An 18,564-nucleotide genomic window follows, 5' to 3' on the forward strand; every position below is an offset into this window, starting at 1 on the left:
GGACTCGTCATCGCCCGGAGACTCTCCCGTAAAGGGATACACCTCGAGCGCGTTCTCTATTTATTATAAGTCGGGAAAGTCAACAATCGGGAGCCCCGAGTCGACCGTAAATCACGACGGATCGTCTCTCCCGGCGCGCCTTAACGTTAAGCACTGGTATGTATATGGAAGCTATAAGAGGGATGCGCAGGCGGCAGTGATATATCGTACGAGTCCCTCCATTGTCTCTGACTAAGTTCACGGCGACGGGCCACCGAGCAACGAGACTCTTCCTCGTATTAATTACAATGTCCCAGCGAAAGCAACGGTTCGGCGGAGTTGCCTTGGCTTTCGACACGGGGCTCGAGTTTTGCTTACTTAAAAAACAACCAGCAGAGATGTATCTTCTATCTATTATTCTCAAGGTGTCAATGAATTGTAAGACCAAGTTCTACTCGAGATTAATGGCGGCGTTACAATTAAATTCACTCCAAGAAATTACACCCATTGTATATACAGATCGAAACTTCCACTCACCATTCGGAGCCTGTCTGCATAGCCTGGCGAACATCCTCTAGTACCTCGTTGAACGTCTGCCTGCAAAGAGAAGCCCACGGTCAACGCCATCGTCGCGTTTTTTAGGACACTAACTAATTGAAAGCGAGCAAAAAGGGTGGGGAAAAAAGGAGGAACTTGTTAACACGATCGGCCATAGAGCGGCACGCCATCAAGATACGGTAAATCTCACGACGGCGCGCTATAAATTACAATTCCTAATGCCCCGTGTACGTGGCACGGCCGGCAGTTATTCGTGCCCGCCGATAATTACGGAGCGCATATCAAAATTCATAGCGGCCACGACGAACGATCGAACTTCGCTGAGCGTAAACCCATAACGCCCGAGGCGTAACGCGCGGCGAGTGTCAGAGGAGATATTCCCTTAACGCTAATGGCTACCAGTCGTCCACCGATAATTACGAGCTCCCCTTGACTAATAGGTAACGACAGGTGATCACCCCTCTCCGAGAGCAACCGTTGACAGTGATTTTACTCGCCACGCCGCCCTCGAGGCTTGTCAGCGCCGATCGCCGATACCGAACTGCCCGGAGGACCAATCGTAACTTGCAGCGATAAATGACTCACTTTACAGCCGTTTCACCGACTTGGCTCACGCAAGCTTCCCGGGGAACGTGGAAAGTCCACCTGGATAGCAAGCTCGCGGATCAATCGCGAAATAGTGAGCACAGAGAGGGAAGCGAGGAGTTCAACGATTTGTCTAATTTGTCGAAGGTCCGATAAATTTTCATCGGCTCCGTGAGATCTGAAATTCTGATGGAACGAGCCCGCTGGGAGGTACCCGTCAGCTTCCACTCCGAGGAGTGGTCGATGCATCCCAAAGGGGATCAAAAACACGCGAGGAATGCTTTGGGATGCGATGTTCTAAGCCGACAGTTGGATTCGCGTTTCCTTTAGAGGATGAATATCTTCCCCCTCGAAATTTCATAGCAATTGCAACGTCCGCTGGCGTTCGAATTGGAAATGATTCAGTGGCGAAGTTCACCACTGCGTTTCAGTTACACGAAGGTATCAGAACTCCAGGCAAATAAGAAGTCAGGTAATTTCGTGTCCATGGATACAGATTATAGAATTATCATTCACAGTCATCACCTGGGTACTGTGCAAGTACGAGAGAGGGAGGCGAAAAAGTTGTCGGGATCTGAGATAATTGCGCAACGCACTGGCTGCATGTAGAACCCAGGGGGAAAGGCAGGCTGCTGTGTACCATTTGTACCCGTGTTGTTGTGCATAAGCATGCAAAAAAGGTTTACATCGTTGCTGATAGTCGTAGGATAATAGTGCCTCTGTACTCGGCGACTGTGGAATAGGGGAAAGTTGTCGAGGCTTCTATCGCCACTGCCTATCGAATTGATCCGAGAATTCTCGGTGATTTCTCATTACAGAACCAAGTGCGTACAGGACAGCTAGGAAATTTATTTGCGTTAGATTCCACATGGTTACGTCCCCCCTCGATCCGTAGAGATTTCACGCCCCCGTTATTGAAAACACTAAGAAAGACCCTTTATCGTTGTATTCCGAGCCGTGCGCACGGTGAGCCGGGCCAGCCGTGTTTCCTTCAGCATAATTACAGCTCGGATACAGCCATTAATTAGTATCGCTAATTATGTGGAACAGCGGCAGCGAATACAGCGACGGTTCGAGCCAGGCTCCGCCTCTGTTTTATCTTATTTGTCGCGCATAAATAACAGATTAATGCCGCGATATGGTAGCTGATGCAAATGCGGGTTCAAAGTTTATAGCATCTAATTAACGATATCGGCGTCCCTCGCGGCCTTAATAAGCCACGGTCGGAGGATTTCCGCGTTTCCACCGACCCCCTAAAACGGCCCCAATGTCCCTGGAGAGTCCCAGTGGATTAGCAGACGGGCGTTAGAAAAACGACTTTCCCTTTAATTCATCGCCAGTCCGCGCCAATTACGCGCGAGCTTTTCCACGCCACAGGCCGCCGTAATAACGTATCGTAACGCATTGCCTGCACGACACGGTCAAGGTGTAATAAATTATTCAGCACGCTCGGGCAATAAGCGCGCGCTGGCCGTTTCGCCATTCATTGACTCGCACCTCTATCGAGTCGAGAGCCGACTATGCAGTGTCCTTTAGCCAGAGGTAGGCTAGTTGAAACAAATGTAAGTGATACCACTACGTTCAGCTTCCAATGAAGCTTCTTGCTCTTCCCCCGACGTGGAAAGTGCAACACCGAGCTTTGCATCTTCCGATTAGCGATGCATCGAGCGCATAACCGATATCACGTGAATCCACGATCGATGGGACAGGAGTTTTCTCGATTGGACGGGCAAAAAGCAGAGGGTTCGAGAGGTAAGGGACATCCGGGGACGTAATGCGACGCGTTGATGGACGGCCGGATCGCGGGGCCCCGGAAGTGGCCTGGTGAAAAAGTGGCATTTAGAGGGGAGCAGGGCACCCTGCCAATCCCTCGTCCACCGTTGGATGGTAGGGCTGAAAGCAGGTTAGGCCAACACACCCGGCCAGACTGTTTGACATAACCAGTTCGGAGCTGCGGGCAAGGACGCTGCGCCGCCTCTCTTTTCCGTCCTCCCCTGCGCTCTCCTTTTCTCCTGCCGGCTCTCCTGGGACACAATCGGCCCCATACCTGACCACCGCAATGCATCACGATCGATCGATGCCACTCTGAAATCCACGCTCCGCTATTGGGGGTCCCTCTCTCTGTCGATCGATGGGGTACACTCGAGTCATTAGGGTTTCGTGGGTAATTAGTAATTGTAATCCCCATAAAAAACTTCAAAAAAGTACAAAAAAGTACGCCAAGTACATGAAAAAGTCGAGGACGAAAAAGAGTATCACAAAAAAAATAGAAGGTAATAATAACTACAATGTAAAAAGAGATGTGAAATCAAAATGAGCTGCAAGTAGGGGAGGCCGGGGCTAAAAGTTCCGATTTCGATAAACCATAAAAATGACTGGAAAATAATGTAGTTATTCTCTTCACTATTGACTAATTTCTTGTTAAATTTATTATATCTTCTGATTTTATGCTTGTGTTTAATATATTGTAATAGGTTTCCCATAGAAAGTAATTTATTTGTGGTTGATCGAAGCGGAACTTCTTACCCCTATATGGGGCAAGTTGTTATCGCATTGGGGTAAGTTGTTACTATGATATAAGAGTTGCCTTTTAATGAAATATTTCATTTTCTAATGAAATAAAGCAGAATTTTATTAATAATGGTTATTTATGAAGGTTCGGACCAAAAAAAATGTATTATCTTTAAAAGAAAACCAAAAGCGACAGTTTTTATTTATCTTTACGCATATCTTCGATCGAAGTCGTGTCCCTTTCCGCCTTTCATTCATATGTTCGCATCTTAAAGCACAGCGGAAACAATTTATATATTTGCGGCAGGTCTGTGAAGATAGCACCCCCAAATTCGAAATTTTGGAAAAACTCAACGGCATTCGTTTGTCCATCGTTTGCCCACGTTTGCCCATCAAAAATTTTCGTTTAACCACCCTCCAAAAAAGAGTTATGAACAAAATAAAAAAATTGTCTTCATCACCCATCATGAATGCATTTCAATTTTTTAATAGAAGGATACGAATGTACCCGACCTGACCACGTTTGCTCACTCTCAGATTTCATTTGCCCACCCTCCAGAATTTAAATAAAAAATAAAAACCGCGAAAAAATGGGTATAGATGAAGCGATCGCGTTAAAGTTCGATTATTCTCGAAAATATTATCAAAATCGTTCTTTCAACGGTCCAGTTCGTTAGTTTAGATGTAGAAGAGATTTGCCCATCCATTAATTTCGTATGCCCACCCTTCAGAATCGAATTATTAATGAAGATAGCCAAGAAGTGCGGTGCCCGTTGAAGCGATCGCGTTAAAGTTCGATTTTTCTGGAAAATAATATCGAAATCGTTCTTTCAACGATGCAGTCCGTTAGTTTAGATGTAGAAGAGATTTGCCCATGCATTAATTTCGTATGCCCACCCTCCAGAATCGAATTATTAATAAAGATAGCCAAGAAGTGCGGTACCCGTTAAACCGAATACATTTCCGTTCGTTTTTTTTCCGAATGAATTATCAAAATGGATTGTTCTTACCGTAAAGGTTAAAGGTGTTTGGTGACATGTTATCCACTTCAATTTGTATCGCTCATCGAATACTTCACACTTTTCACACATCTGCAGCATGTGCAGAATAATACCAGAGTGGTTTTCTAGTCATTTTTCACTAATTACCGCAATGATATCGCACAACGGAAAATAATATAATGTCACAGTTACTTCACAAACCGTAAATGAACGCACGATTTCGCAAGAGTTGCGCCCGAACTCTGTAGACCGACTGACTTTCGTGCGTCGTTGGAAACAATTCGAGAGTGTCGCAGACATCTGTTTACGTTTCGGCACGTTCGATGACGACACGCAGCGCTGCTACCCTAACTAAAGGGGCGCAGCGCCGAGTGCCACTGCCGAAACGTAAACAGATGTCTGGCGATACTCTCGAATTATTTCCAACGACGCACTTCTTGGCTATCTTTGTTAATAATTCGATTCTGGAGGGTGGACATACGAAATTAATGCATGGGCAAATCTCTTCTATATCTAAACTAACGGACTGCATCGTTGAAAGAACGATTTTGATAATATTTTCTAGAAAAATCGAACTTTAACGCGATCGCTTCACCTGTACCCTTCTTTTCGAGGTTTTTATTTTTTATTTAAATTCTGGAGGGTGGGCAAATGAAATCTGAGAGTGGGCAAACGTGGCCAGGTCGGGTATATTCGTATCCTTCTTTTAAAAAATTGAAATGCATTCATCGTGGGTGATGAAGACAAATTTTTTATTTTATTCATAACTTTTTTTGTAGGGTGGGCAAAATAAAATTTTTATGGGCAAACGTGGGCAAACGAAGGACAAACGAATGCCGTTGAGTTTTTTTAAAAAATCGAATTTGGGGGTGCTATCTTCACAGACCTATTTGCGGCGGGGCAAGTTTTTACGGTACCAACGTGCCCCAAGTCACGGTAACAACTAGCCCCTACCGACACATGTAGCAATTTCAAAGATTATTCTGCTTATACATGTATTCAAACGATAAACACTATTGCACCATGTTCTTAAATGTCATTTGATCCATAAGAACGATTCAATCTATAATATCTACGTTAAATAATTGAAATAGACCAAAAAGTAATGATAGAAAAATGTTTACTTATCTGGTACGCGACTAATAGGTCCTTGCTTACAACCACACAATTCGCTGTCGCGGACGCTATTAAAGTGGGCGACAGAGTGGTGTGATCAACTCACACGGAAAAAATAATTTAAAGTACAACGCTCTTTTTATTTTGAAGATAGAGCCGTCGGAACAACTCACCCCCGGAACTTTTAGCCCCGGTCTCCCCTACATATTAATCATACATTCCATTACTCATGACGCGGACATTTTAATCCCATCGAAAAGAATCCCATTTAAAAACATTGTCGAAAATTAATATCATTACAAAACTAATGATATACAAAAAATGGCGCCAATTATCACGATGACTGTTTATACAAAGAAAAAAAATGTATTAAATAATATTAAGCAGATATATTTTATACAAATAAATATTTTAATGCGAATAAATATTTTATTCAAAATACTTGGCGCTGCGAAACCGAAAAAATGATAATTGTCTTAGTATTAATAATTTACAATAACTCCCTTACAATCTAAAATACATAATATGCATATACATACTAGAAACGCAGTCAGATTTAGTCTACATATATTTAATTCTAATATCATGCGCAGCATATGCACACATTCGCGAACGCGAGCACAATAAAGAGAGAAAAGGATATTTAATCAGTTTAGCAATACCAATTCGGAGTGCAGCGCCAAGTATTTTGAGTAAAATATTTATTCGTATTAAAATATTTATTTGTATAAAAATATATCCGCTTAATATTATTTAATACATTTCTTTTGGTCCCGAGAGTCTACGAATCGACGAAAGAGACATTATTATGACAGTATTATGTTGACGAAAATTTGGCTTGAAGAATCAGAATCAGATGAAAAATCACCGTTTCCGACTGATCCATGAGACGATATTACGATATCTCTGTTCTGCGTGGACCGATTTTATTGAATTTGGTCTTATTCAAACGCTTATATGCGGTTTACATAAGAAAAATGCCTTTAAATTTAGAAAATATTGCAGGCGTGATGAGATATTAATGAAATAAGTTTCACGTCAGGTTGAAACAGCCGTGCGACGAGTAAATGATAGCGGTAGCGACAGTCAACATATATACAGGGTGTCTTTCATGTACTTGGCTTGCTACCGCGTCTCTAGATACTATGTACCAGTGGCGAGTTGAACGGATCAAAATATTTTTCATGCAAATTCACTGAAATTCATTACCTAATAGATGATTATACAAATTTATTTAAAGAATACCATTCAGTTTTCTCTTTTTTTTACAAAGCGTCTTCTTTTCCAAACACAGAAGAATACCTACCCCCCGGATTTCCCAGTACCACCCCAAGGCAGCAACCTCGAAGAAGAACTCATCGGGCATTTTTCCAGCGGATCGAATGCCCGCGCCTATTATTCCAGACGAAATTAAAACGAAACTAATAAGAAAGCCAGGGAAACCTTTTACAGGCAAGCCTTTTTGCGGCTTGTCAGATCTACCTGAGCGATCGTCCCGCTGAGGCCCGCTGCTCGCCAGCGGAAAGGAAAACGCATGGTTTTTCCCCCGTCGCATATACACGCGTAGAGGATCGATCCTCGGGCCCGCGCACCGAGAGATGCGCTGCCTCCGATCGTTAAACCGCGTATCGAGGCGACTTCCACGAAAAACTGGATCCGTGGCGTAACAGGGTCCCCGCGGTTCGCTGTTGTTCGCCAGTCAAGTCAAACGCGCTGCAGGCCCCTCAATGAGAAAACAACCGATTACGATACGTGTTACCTGCGACTTCTCCTCTGGCCAGCTTTTTTGCCGCGAGGCCGTACGACGAACTTTACGGAGCCTCGTCAGAAAAGATGGGAACTTTTCGCTCTAAACTCCGGGAGACCGTCTAGCCGGTCGAATAATGGATTAAAAGAAGAAGGAGGAAGAAAAAGGTGGAAAGTGTACGCGGGCCTGTAACTAGATATTTACGCGCGCTAATTACTGTACGGTCCACCGTTTACACGTAATGACCGTTCCCGCCGGGGAGATTAACAGCGATAATTAAATCCTACGATCTAGCCATCGATACCTGCAGCCGCGCCGCGCGTGTAAGTGCACGAAATGCCTGTAGTAAATGTGTTACTCGCGTTTAAAGAACTTCCGCTACGTGTTCGGAAAAGTAACGGCGATCACCTTGTCAAATAAACGTTAACCTCGGCGCTCGACACGGATACACTCTGGATGTTATTGGTAATTTCACGAGGAATGCGCTGTAAACGAGCTCGAGCTTATCAGTCCCCGTCGAAGTCTCTAATAAAATCGGAGTCAATTTAAACCTCGACTAGGCATTAATTTAGCTGCTCCAATAATCATAGCCTTTGGTGCAGAACCAGTTGATGACAAAACGATACCTGAATGCATAATATAAGTAGGAAGCTAGCGTAAATGCGAAAGCAGTACGACTGATGCATCTGCGCGCAGCTGGGTGCATCGAATCGATCACGGCAATAAGAACGTTCCCTGGATCGGTCCGAGGATGCTCCGCCGTGGAATAATAGCAGCCATAACGCAGCTGGATGTATCGTTTCTGATTTTTGCGCGTTAAATCGTCTTCGACCCCTCCGAATCGGGACGATCGCGGCTGCACGCGTCTATCCGCCGCTCCCGCGATTCTGGCCGATGCGGCAGAAACAATTGCAACGCGTTTTAATCGAGCAACACTGGCTAATGAGGTTTTTACAAGGTTCGTCGCGAAGAAAAGCGGCTCACATTCTTGCGACCCCGTTAAAGTCGAGGGGACACTCTAGCGTTTTATGGAGAGATATCGACGGATGAAAGCATCGGGGACAGTCCAAGGCCGAGGGTGCACCCCCTTGTCCCGCAGGTTGGCAGGTATATTAGTACCTATTGTGCGTTTAAGTATCAGGCAAGGTCAGACGACCTCGGGGTTAGGGGTCGGAATTTTCAACCTTCGGAGCTTTGCATTGGTGATCTTAAAATGAGCCCGCGCAAAAGGGTCACCGAACTCGTCTGAAATGTGCCTACCACTTTACGAGCTTGAAGATGGTATGTTTCATGAATGGAACAGCGTTATTCATGTTGATCTTGAAGGATCCCCGATACCTCCTCCACCTATCTATTCTTCCCTTTGAAATGATCCCTCATTTAGCCCTTTGAACGTCGTCAGAAGCGCGATAAATTTCAGCCGGCCGAGAGATTCGATTGTTCATCGCGGGACGAGGCTAGAAGACGACCATAACGAGCAGAGCCGAGGATTTATTACGAGACATTAAAACTGTTCCTCTAACGGTATCTCGTACAAGAACTGGGCAGGGGTAGTCGAAACGTCCACGTTCTTGATGGCGCAAGATTCGAATCTAAATACCCCTCGCCCTCCCCCCTGCCCCGAAGAAAAAAGAAGAGAAAGCCGACGTGAAAATCAAGCTCAAGTTGAAACGAAGACGAGACACCAGCGACCGCCATGGGTCGTCGAGATGGAAGGTTCCTTTGACCCCGGGACAAGGCAGCATGTACGCCACTGAAAGAGGAACGCGTCGCGTGACGAGAAGAAACACGACACGCTGCGCGTGTACAGCGCAACTAAATCGCTTTAATTGAGTAATATTCGCGATACGGCCGCCGCGGAGGCATTCAATTAAATTGGCTTTCCCTGAAAAATGGAATCGAGCCCGACGCCGCCGCGCGCGATACTTCCGCGTTGCTAAATGATAATTAATAGGTGGCCGTTACGATTTATTGGGCAACGTCATCTTCGTTCATTATGCCGGGATACTCGCGGGCCCGGCTCGCCTATAACTCAATGGCAGAATTTATTGCGTCATTAAGGTAACGCATGCGATACAACGCGATGGAGATAACGTAATCATTTCGTGCGTAGACACCGTCTTAGAGGACGATGCCCGAGATTCGCGTGCACGCCCTAATGCGCTCGGAAGGCTCCAGGAATATCCCAGCGAGGGCACTCGAGTCGAGTGGTGTGAATGCAACCAGGAATTGCAAGTCCAAAGCTCGATGAAGCTGGGGAATCGACGGGACTCCGGCCGATCTCCCTTTAAAGTTTAAGAGTTCGAGGGAACATCCAAGCTCCGCGGATGATCGCTTCCTGGCCCGTGTCCCGGGAATGGTTTTCTCCTACCAGAAAACGATACCTTCGTACACGCAGGATCGGGGCCGGCGAGGATGTTACACGACGGCGAGGAGGCGCAACAACTGACCACCCTCCGTGTTCGGGTCGGTAAACGGATACGGGCATGTCCTGGACACCGGATATCGCGGTTCGTTAGCCCCGCGTCTCACCGACCGGAAATCATTCTTTGCTCCAGAGGTAAACGCGCCTCGCCATCTTTCCATCGGCCGAGACACCGTTAATGATCACTGGACTAAGCTATCTCGACTGACTAATTTATTTCTCTTTACTCGGACGATCCTCCGGGGACAGGATCGCCCTCGTATTTGCGCGCGCAGACCGACGGGGAAACTAGTTTCCAGTTGCTCCATTTCCTATTCGCTGCATCTGCAAGCTTCTGGGATCTTAATCCTTCGTCCTCGACGGCGATTCATTCGCCGAACCGCTTAACAGCGATCGACATAGGTGCATCGAGCTCATTGTCTGAATTAGCTTTCTCTACGTCCTCCAGTAATCCCTACGTTCTGGCAGAGCAAGCCTGCGGGGCGATAATTAGAATACGGGGGGTTGGTCCGCTATTAATTCGACCAGTGATTTACCAATTACGAGAAAGGAATATCCGAATTAGCGATCGCTCGGGTCACAATTCAACCCCCCACCCCGAACGAAACGCGGCTGCGCGGCAGGGTGCATGCTCGTTAATGAAGCGCTTATCGTCGGGCCGTGCAACAATTCATCCCCAAACTGCTGGTCCCACAGCAACAGAGGGCCGCTCTAAAAGTTAACGTCGTCTTATTTAATTAAGGCGGCGATTTTCGGAGCGGAAAGAGGTCCCAATGCGTTATTTACACGCTCGCCAGGTAGACCAGAATGGGACGAGTTTTCGGAGGGGCGATTAAAAGGAATACTCGCGGTCCAGGGGTAGCGTTAATTAAGCGCGATAGCCCGATCGGTATCTCCGCCTCGATATTAGATGTCCTAATTAAGAGGGCCAAGTGCGATATGCGAGGCTTAAAGAACATCGCCCGGACTGTCCCTCTTCTCGCCGCGCCGGGCCACCTCCCGTTTCGCGGATCTGATTCCTGGATATCTCGGGCAAACCGAGTAAAAAGTGTGCAGGCTGTCGCGCCAAAATCTGGACGCACGGTGGACGCCGTAAATCTCGCGGTTGACGCGTTTCGGGAGGGAAACGACGCTGGCCAATTTACGATCGGCCGAAAGGGACGTGGGAAGAGCGGAGGTGTTCGACGACCGAGAGGAAACCTTCGGCAAGCGTTCGCAAAGAAATCGAGTCGTCCTATTGGGTCACGTATAAGGAATAACATAATCTTTAAAGCATTAAGGGATAAAAAGCACCCACGGCCACTTACACCTTTAAAGGAGATTGCAATTAGCAACGATTCTATTTCCGTGTCAACTTTCATCCACTTTGCTGCTCGTTTGCTCGCGGTCGTTAGCATAGGGGACGACCAACTATGGTCTACTTAGGAGCTGTCAACGGTATTGGATGTTGGGATACGATAGTCGCCGTCCCCGAGCTTGTTAACCACCGTTGACCGTTCCGAATCCAGCCAGCGTTAGCTCCTGTCGAGGAAGGTGCGAAGACACGTCCTCGGAAAAGATCCTTGGTCCTGATCGGTGTCTTCTCAGCGAGCCTCTGAGTGACTACCCGTTCGTCCAGTCCCTTTGATTGTCAACCGCCCTTCCGTGGCGTCCGATCCTCGATAAATGAAGGGACGCGTCAACCCGGCTACTCCAGAAGGCGTCCACTACTCCTGGGGAATCCTCGATCAACTTCCGCTGAGAGTTTTTTTTAACGAACCTCTCGAGAGGCTGCTAGAGGCTGGACTGGCCAGGGAATCCAGGGATCCTTCCCTACCGTTTGTCGGCGGGTTCGATTTGTGATCGAGAGGGAGGGCATTACCGATACGCTCGTAAAAGCGTGTATAACTCGACGATCGTCTATGCTTCCGCGATATCGCGCAGTAATGATAGGTCGATAGGCTACAACGTCGTGGACGGAATTGGTCTATGCCTTCTGGTGTCTATACCATCGCCAATTTACGTACGTACATATATCAATAATATACCCAATCATAATCCCCACTGTTTAAACTTCCCTGAGGAAGCTGAAGCGGGTGGTCAGGTTCTCCTTAACCTTAACCCAGAAATTCAATATTTCCTGGGACCACAGGAGGGCTAGGATCGACGGAAGAATCATGGCTACGCACGATCTAACCGAGCGGAGGTGTCTCTCGAATCGTGACGTCGCGTCGTAATGATCGAGCATCGATAGGCGCGCGACGCGAGCAAACAAACCGTCGATGTCCCGCCATAAATCATCATTAGTCGGTGAAGAACGCGTAGCGCGTAGCGATCCGCGTCGAGGCGGCCATCTCTTCCGCGTCTATAGTCCCCCTGCCTGGCAGCCACTTAACATTGATGGGGCTACGATGATTCGTAATCCCCCGTGCAGGCCATTGATATATTTCTAATGAAACGCGGGTAACCGACCGTCCGACAACGGAGATATCGTTATCGCCGGCGTCGACGACATCGAATAAATACCCTGCCGTATCCTGCCACTCCCGACGATGATGTCCGCCCATTAATAACGACGTGGCGTCGTCGTACTTTTCTCCGGGCTGGATCGTGACGGATCACAGAAGCACCAGGTGCGCGTACCTTCCTTCTTCACGGGGGTGCTTCGGCCCCGTCGCATCGAAGCTTCCCCCAGCCGCGATTCTCCAACTATGCCCGAGCAAAGTGTCGCGTCTCAGCGCTAACTTATACCGCGCTTACGTAGCCGTATGTGGGATTTACGAGCGTGCGAAGCGAGGACCTGGGTACCTTGGGGAACTTGAGGGACACGTGTTACTGGATTTTGTTGGATTGTCGGTAACAATTGCGTCAGCAAGAAAACAAAAATGAATTTGGTTACGTGTGACAACCGCTGACGAAAGCAGTAAACTGACTGCAGCGGACCCATGGGTCTGTGAGTGTTTGTCTATACCTGACTGACAGGGTAAAAGACAGAACGCAGGCAGGCCTGTTCCTTTATCTCAAGTGGCAACGGACTTTTCATATTGCCTTTGCGTTTTCTCTTCAATTGTCTTGCCTTCAGTGCAGTACGACGTCCTTCCAAGCTTAGTTTAATAAACGAGAGTTTCAAAAGAATAAGTATTTTGTGATTTACTCAGCAACCCATTCTCAATAGATTTAAAGTTAAACTGGAATTAGAAATTGGCGCTGTCCGATGTAAGAATCAGAATTGTAGCAACCAGAAGGGCTCTGGCACCCCCAAAGAAGGGGCTTTGCGACAAAGAACACCCCGGATTTTATTCTTTAAATAAATTTGTATTATCACCTTAATGCAATTCCATGGAATTTGCATTAAAAATATTTTCCTCCAAGATTAAATGCTGACTGCGCCACTGATAGCGTTCTGGAGAATAGTCACAGAGGAATAACCTTGAGAATTTGAGATCGCGCACGGGTCACCATCGCGACTTTCGCCCTCGCTTTATCCGCGAGATCGGCAACAATTACGTCGAGCTGATTAACGCCCTTGACGAAGGCCGGGTGGAGGCCCCGACGCGACGGCGACGCGACGCGCGTGTCCATTGAATATCCCTGGCAATAGCGATATTGCGGCGGGTCAGTACACCTTGTAAACACGGAACGCGCTCGCCGTGGGCCCCCTCTAAGCTAGCAAGAAGTGAGTGGCAGGATGAATGCGGCTGATTACATTCAAGAGGCTTTTTCAGCCGGGCGTGCAGCGCGCCGGTATAATAACGCAGCGAGCCACGGCCATGGTCCAGCGGGCGCTGCGCTGCGTATCCTTACCATTGTAAGACCTTTATTCCTCCGCGTCTCTGCGTTTTCATGGGGCCCCGGACGCGTGGACGGGATCTAAGAAGTACCGGTGTTATATGATCGGTCCTTTGCCTCCGGGATACAGGGGGGCCGTAAAGCGCAGCGACGCACAGTGGGGAAATTTTGCGGTTTTATGGCCAAAACCACAAGAATAAATTTTTCAATTCGACAAAATAAATGCGAATGTCAATTGAAGAACTAATATGGGCATCAAATGCCTCCAATTTTACTGTTAAATGTTTTAATACAAAGCTCGTGTAGACTCTGAAATATTTACGTTCATGTGAGGTTAGATCGATCGCAAAGAATTAATCTAGATTTTCGAGTTACTTCAAACATTTATATTGTATTATCCATAGTTCCGAAAATTAATTTTAAGGCATGGATTCAATTCCTGATAATGCGTAAGACATCTAGTTGTCCTGAAAGTAATTATGTTTCGGTTTTTAATACGCAATTTATATAATTTTTAAAGTAATGTTTTAGAAATAACCTTTTCATATAAGAATCAATTTTCATTACATAAAATAGTTATAAATCCCATAATATCCTGCAATGATTTTCATTCCTATTTTACGTTGAAGTATTTTGATTCTATAAATGCAATTATTAATTGCTAATAGTTGCTAATCGTGTAATTATATGCATTTTTTTTAAACACGAACCAGTGAGTCTAGTATAACATAAGACATAACTGTGACCGAGACTGGTTTACACGTTATACATTACAAACCTTTTTATTTTTTTTAAACGATTTAATTCAGCTTTGATCCTCTGTTTGATTGTTTTTATTAATAGATTTCATGTTATTTTACAAGTAATATCAAGTGGTTACGCAGTAGATGTTACAAAATTTCAAATGTATGCTGTAGAAACGGCAAAATTATTTGTTGCATTATATCCTTGGTACATGATGCCGACTACTGTACACGAAATTTTAATTCATGGTCCTCGCATAATCGAAAATTCAGTCCTCCAAATTGGACAGCTTTCGGAGGAAGCTCAAGAAGCACGGAATAAAGATATTAAAAAGTACCAACAAATTTTTCTCGAAAATGCTCAAGGGAAAAAACTATGGAGGATCTTTTCAATTGGCTTCTATTATCGTTAGATACACTAATTACTAATTTAAGAAAACTTCCCGATAAGAAATTAATAAGCTCGTCACCAGAAGCGATAACCCTTCTTCTATGCCCTGCTGCATTGTAGCAGAGGCATACTCTGACAAAGAAAAAAGCGATTCCGACTGGGGGTACTAGTTTTAAGGACATATAATTTCACAGGCATAACTGTATAAATGTAAATAACAAAAAAATCTTTATCGTTCGTAATTTTTGTAAGTGCCGTTTTTCGGATAATTTAATCCTCACATATCAGAACGTAAAAGTGCGGAATTTTATATATGAAAAATAAGTTTTCAGGTTTCGACCACGAAAATGGATATAATCCGTCAATGGACATTTGCATTAATTTTGTCGAATTAAAAATTTTCATTTCTGTGGTTTTGGCCATAAAATCGTAAAATTTCCTCACCGTGCAACGGCCGCGTTGCGTTCCATTGCCCTGTTATAAATCGCGCGCAAAGTCTAATTGCGCCTGCTATCGCGCGTACCCTTTCGCCCTATTGTTCTTAATTCTCGATCGTGGACGCTCGGGGACTCGCCGACGAGGATACAAGCTACCGACCGAATGCTGGACACCGAGATCACGGAAGTTTACTGGGATCCGACTGGGAATTGGAATTGGCAGGGGTCCTGGGATAGAGATGAGGATAAGTAAGGGCGAGCTAGAGGAGGCTGTTAGATTACAGGCTTCTAAAAGAAACGAAGGTAGCGAGGAACTGGACCTGGGCTAGAAAATGTTTCCTACGACCTCCTCCCCTCCGAACAGATGACTGCTTATCTCTGATCATTACATTACAATTCCACGCTACTATCGCCGGTGTACAGCAAGAGGAGGTATCATTACGTTCATTACTCAACGCCTAAGTCCCATTGTCGACGGCGTCGATCAGCGTCGCCATCAATCACCGCATCAGCGATCGGCAAGATCGTCATTACAGATTAACAGTGCTGATGAGCGTACGGTTCAACAGACTTCAACACGGTTCGGGCTACCTTCTTTCTCCCCTCCCCTGGACCTCGCCGCGTTAACTGGCTTTCGGTTGCGGCGAAATTTTCGAGCGTCTTATTAAGTATCGGGGATCGTTAACATTTTGAGTGGCGTCGGCGTGTGTTCGTGCTCGTATTCCCTGGAGGGCGTCGAAAGTATTGCCCGAGCGTCCGCGGCCGTTTGCTCGGGGCGAGCTGCGCGAAACATCCTCGGCGAGGAGGGTCTGATCGTCTTAAAGGGGCATTTTTCGAAACCTCCCGCCACTCAGAGCGTTAAAAATGGAATGGCTCGGCCGATATTTCTGTGCAGTCATCCTGACATTAGGCGTCGCTCTTTCATCTCACCATGCGCGCCGAGGGAGCGAAGGAGAGTCTTGTCATCGCGGTTAATGGTAAACTTTGCAGCGGCGCGACGCTCTGCCGCGGGCAGCGCCTCAACAATCGTGCGCGCGACGCGCCCGCGCCCGCAGTGAAATGGAATCGGTGGCCATTAATCCTTCCTCCTCCGTCGCGTCGTTCGTTGCTTCCGTTCGCGCCGATGAATGGCATTAAGCATCTAACGACAGGGCCGCGAGGTGCGCGAATTTTCCGTGTCGCGTGCACCTCTGCAATTACGCCGCCGTTAGACCAGCCGGAAATCATCGTTATCGCGAGTCGAGGAAAATAATCGTTAGGCGACTGGGCAAAAAGTGTTTACCCACAGACGAGTACCGTTAGGAAATGATTTTATTTATGGTTCCGAGGACGCGTCTCGGTTGCAACGCGACGCAGCGTACCGTTTGATTACCACCTGCGTGCCGCGCATTGTAGCGAGGCTGGCGGAAAAGCCGGAGAGTTGTAATCAAGCCTGGCCCGGTCTTATCACTGGCCAGCCAACGGTACACAGCGTCGTTATCTCATCGGCCGGCCGATATTACAGGAAATCGTTACGATTCTTTCAGACCCGTCAGTCCGGAGTCCCTGCGCGTGTACTTAAGGGTTATTATTAAGATAGCAGAAAACAGTTCCGACGGTGTGTAATTAACCCCGGTATCAGTGGAGCGCAATTACCCTGGCTCGCTTCCACTTCCACCGTCCGCGGCCAGCGCGCTCTTAATAAGTCATTATACCAAGCAAATATCCATCCCCCGGGCTCGTTTCCCTTTAATACCATCGAGAATTAATTCGAATCGTTTCGGCGAATTCTCGTGGACGTTTAAGGCGCAGCGCCTAGGAAACCACTCCGTCACGAGGCAGCGCCTGTTTGCTCAACGATGGAAGAAAATCGTTAAAGAACTTATTAACGGCGATGCGAGCAAAATGAGTCGTCTAATGCGCGAACTTAATGGCGGTTATTAAGGCCACCGTGTATCTTAATAACGAACACCACGTTCTCGCGAAGGTAAACGGTTCGCAAAAAGTCCAGCGTGATGGATGAGTGTATCACGAAAGTTCGCAGCGGATTCGAGGCGGAATTAGAATCGAATTAGAGCTCGACGATGAAATTCATCAGCGCGTCAGTTGCAGCTTCGATTCTTTGGGATTACGTTGGGGAAAATGCATGCGCGAGGAGGAGGACCTTTACGCGGGGAAGAGTAATTTACGCGCATGTAATTTCCATGAAAATGCGTCCGAGGGAGAGAGAAAGAGAGAGGAAGACGGAGACAGGAAGCTTAGTCGAAGAGAAAACTTGCCATCGTAATCGACCGGTGGGATCTTCGAGATTACCGGCGAGGCTCGTTCATTTCTTCCGTACGATCTCGTAATTCGGTCGGCCGAGCCGATTTCAGAACGTCCCGGAGCTCCTCCGCGGAGATTTACGCCGCTAGATAGCCCGAGATTCAAATAAATACTATCACGGCGCGAGCGACGGATAAAAGAGAAGAGGAAGCGCGCCGGGGAACATGCAGCGGGATAAAATTCCTCGCTGGCTTTCAGCGTTTCGTATTTTAACCGATTCCACCGCGAGTATGAGCTCGATCGATTTATCCGCGTCGAATGCGAGCCGTGATTTTCAGACGCGGTCGTATCCTGGCGTTACAGCTCGTTAATCAGCGATTTATGCAAGAATAACAGCGCCGCGGACGTATCGAGGATCGAAGCGAGGGATCCTCGCGGGGAATAAATCATCGGACTTCGTGAAAGCTAACAAGAAGACAGACTCTTTCAGTCTCTGTACACCTGTTTTGCTACTTGATGTCTCTGACATGGGATACGAGGAGTCTCTGAAGGTGCGAGTCCACGACGGGGCAAAAATATCGCGGTTTGCGCGAGACTTTAATCTCGCCAGACAATTCTCTCGTTATTTTATCATCGTTGAATTATCCTGTCGTTAATTTGAAGACATCAGACTCTCGCGAGACAAGCTTCGTGATATAATTTCAAAAATCTCATCTCTCGCTAGTATTTCCATTATTCGCGCGTAGTTGCCGAGACTTTTTGTCTCACGGTGGAAAAGTCTCGTGTAAAATCTCACGGTGGATTCCCACCTTAGCACCATTGATCTCTAGGTGACGTCTGAAAGCCCCGGCCAGTCGGTTTACGGAATGTGTGGGAAGGAGGAACGCCTTCGTGTCCCTTCACCGAAGTTTCGGTGACGCCGGGCCGCTGACAGTGCAGCTGCAGTAACGAAACGAGTTATAATCGAAATATCGACGATGATCGCCCGAATCTATCAAGACACCCCGTACATGCGCGCCTCTCGGAATGCCTCCGCCGAACTATGCTATCGTTCGCTGG

The 18,564-nt window shown here is 46.8% G+C and overlaps 1 protein-coding gene across 3 annotated transcripts in view; it reads right to left on the minus strand.

Moving 5' to 3' along the window:
- LOC143372087 (uncharacterized) overlaps nt 1–18,564 on the minus strand; it is a 62,398-nt gene that overhangs the window by 32,516 nt on the left and 11,318 nt on the right. The window contains exon 2 of one of the 3 annotated variants that reach the window (XM_076817987.1): nt 517–572. The exons of 1 other annotated variant lie outside the window; for it this stretch is intronic. In XM_076817987.1, the coding sequence (XP_076674102.1) occupies nt 517–550 (34 nt within the window). In that variant the 5' untranslated portion in view covers nt 551–572. Of the gene's footprint in view, nt 1–516; nt 577–18,564 lie in introns of all 3 variants that reach the window. One more of the 3 variants, XM_076817986.1, reaches the window with a different exon arrangement.

Source organism: Andrena cerasifolii, chromosome 8, assembly GCF_050908995.1.
Source record: "Andrena cerasifolii isolate SP2316 chromosome 8, iyAndCera1_principal, whole genome shotgun sequence".
NCBI classification, from domain to species: domain Eukaryota; kingdom Metazoa; phylum Arthropoda; class Insecta; order Hymenoptera; family Andrenidae; genus Andrena; species Andrena cerasifolii.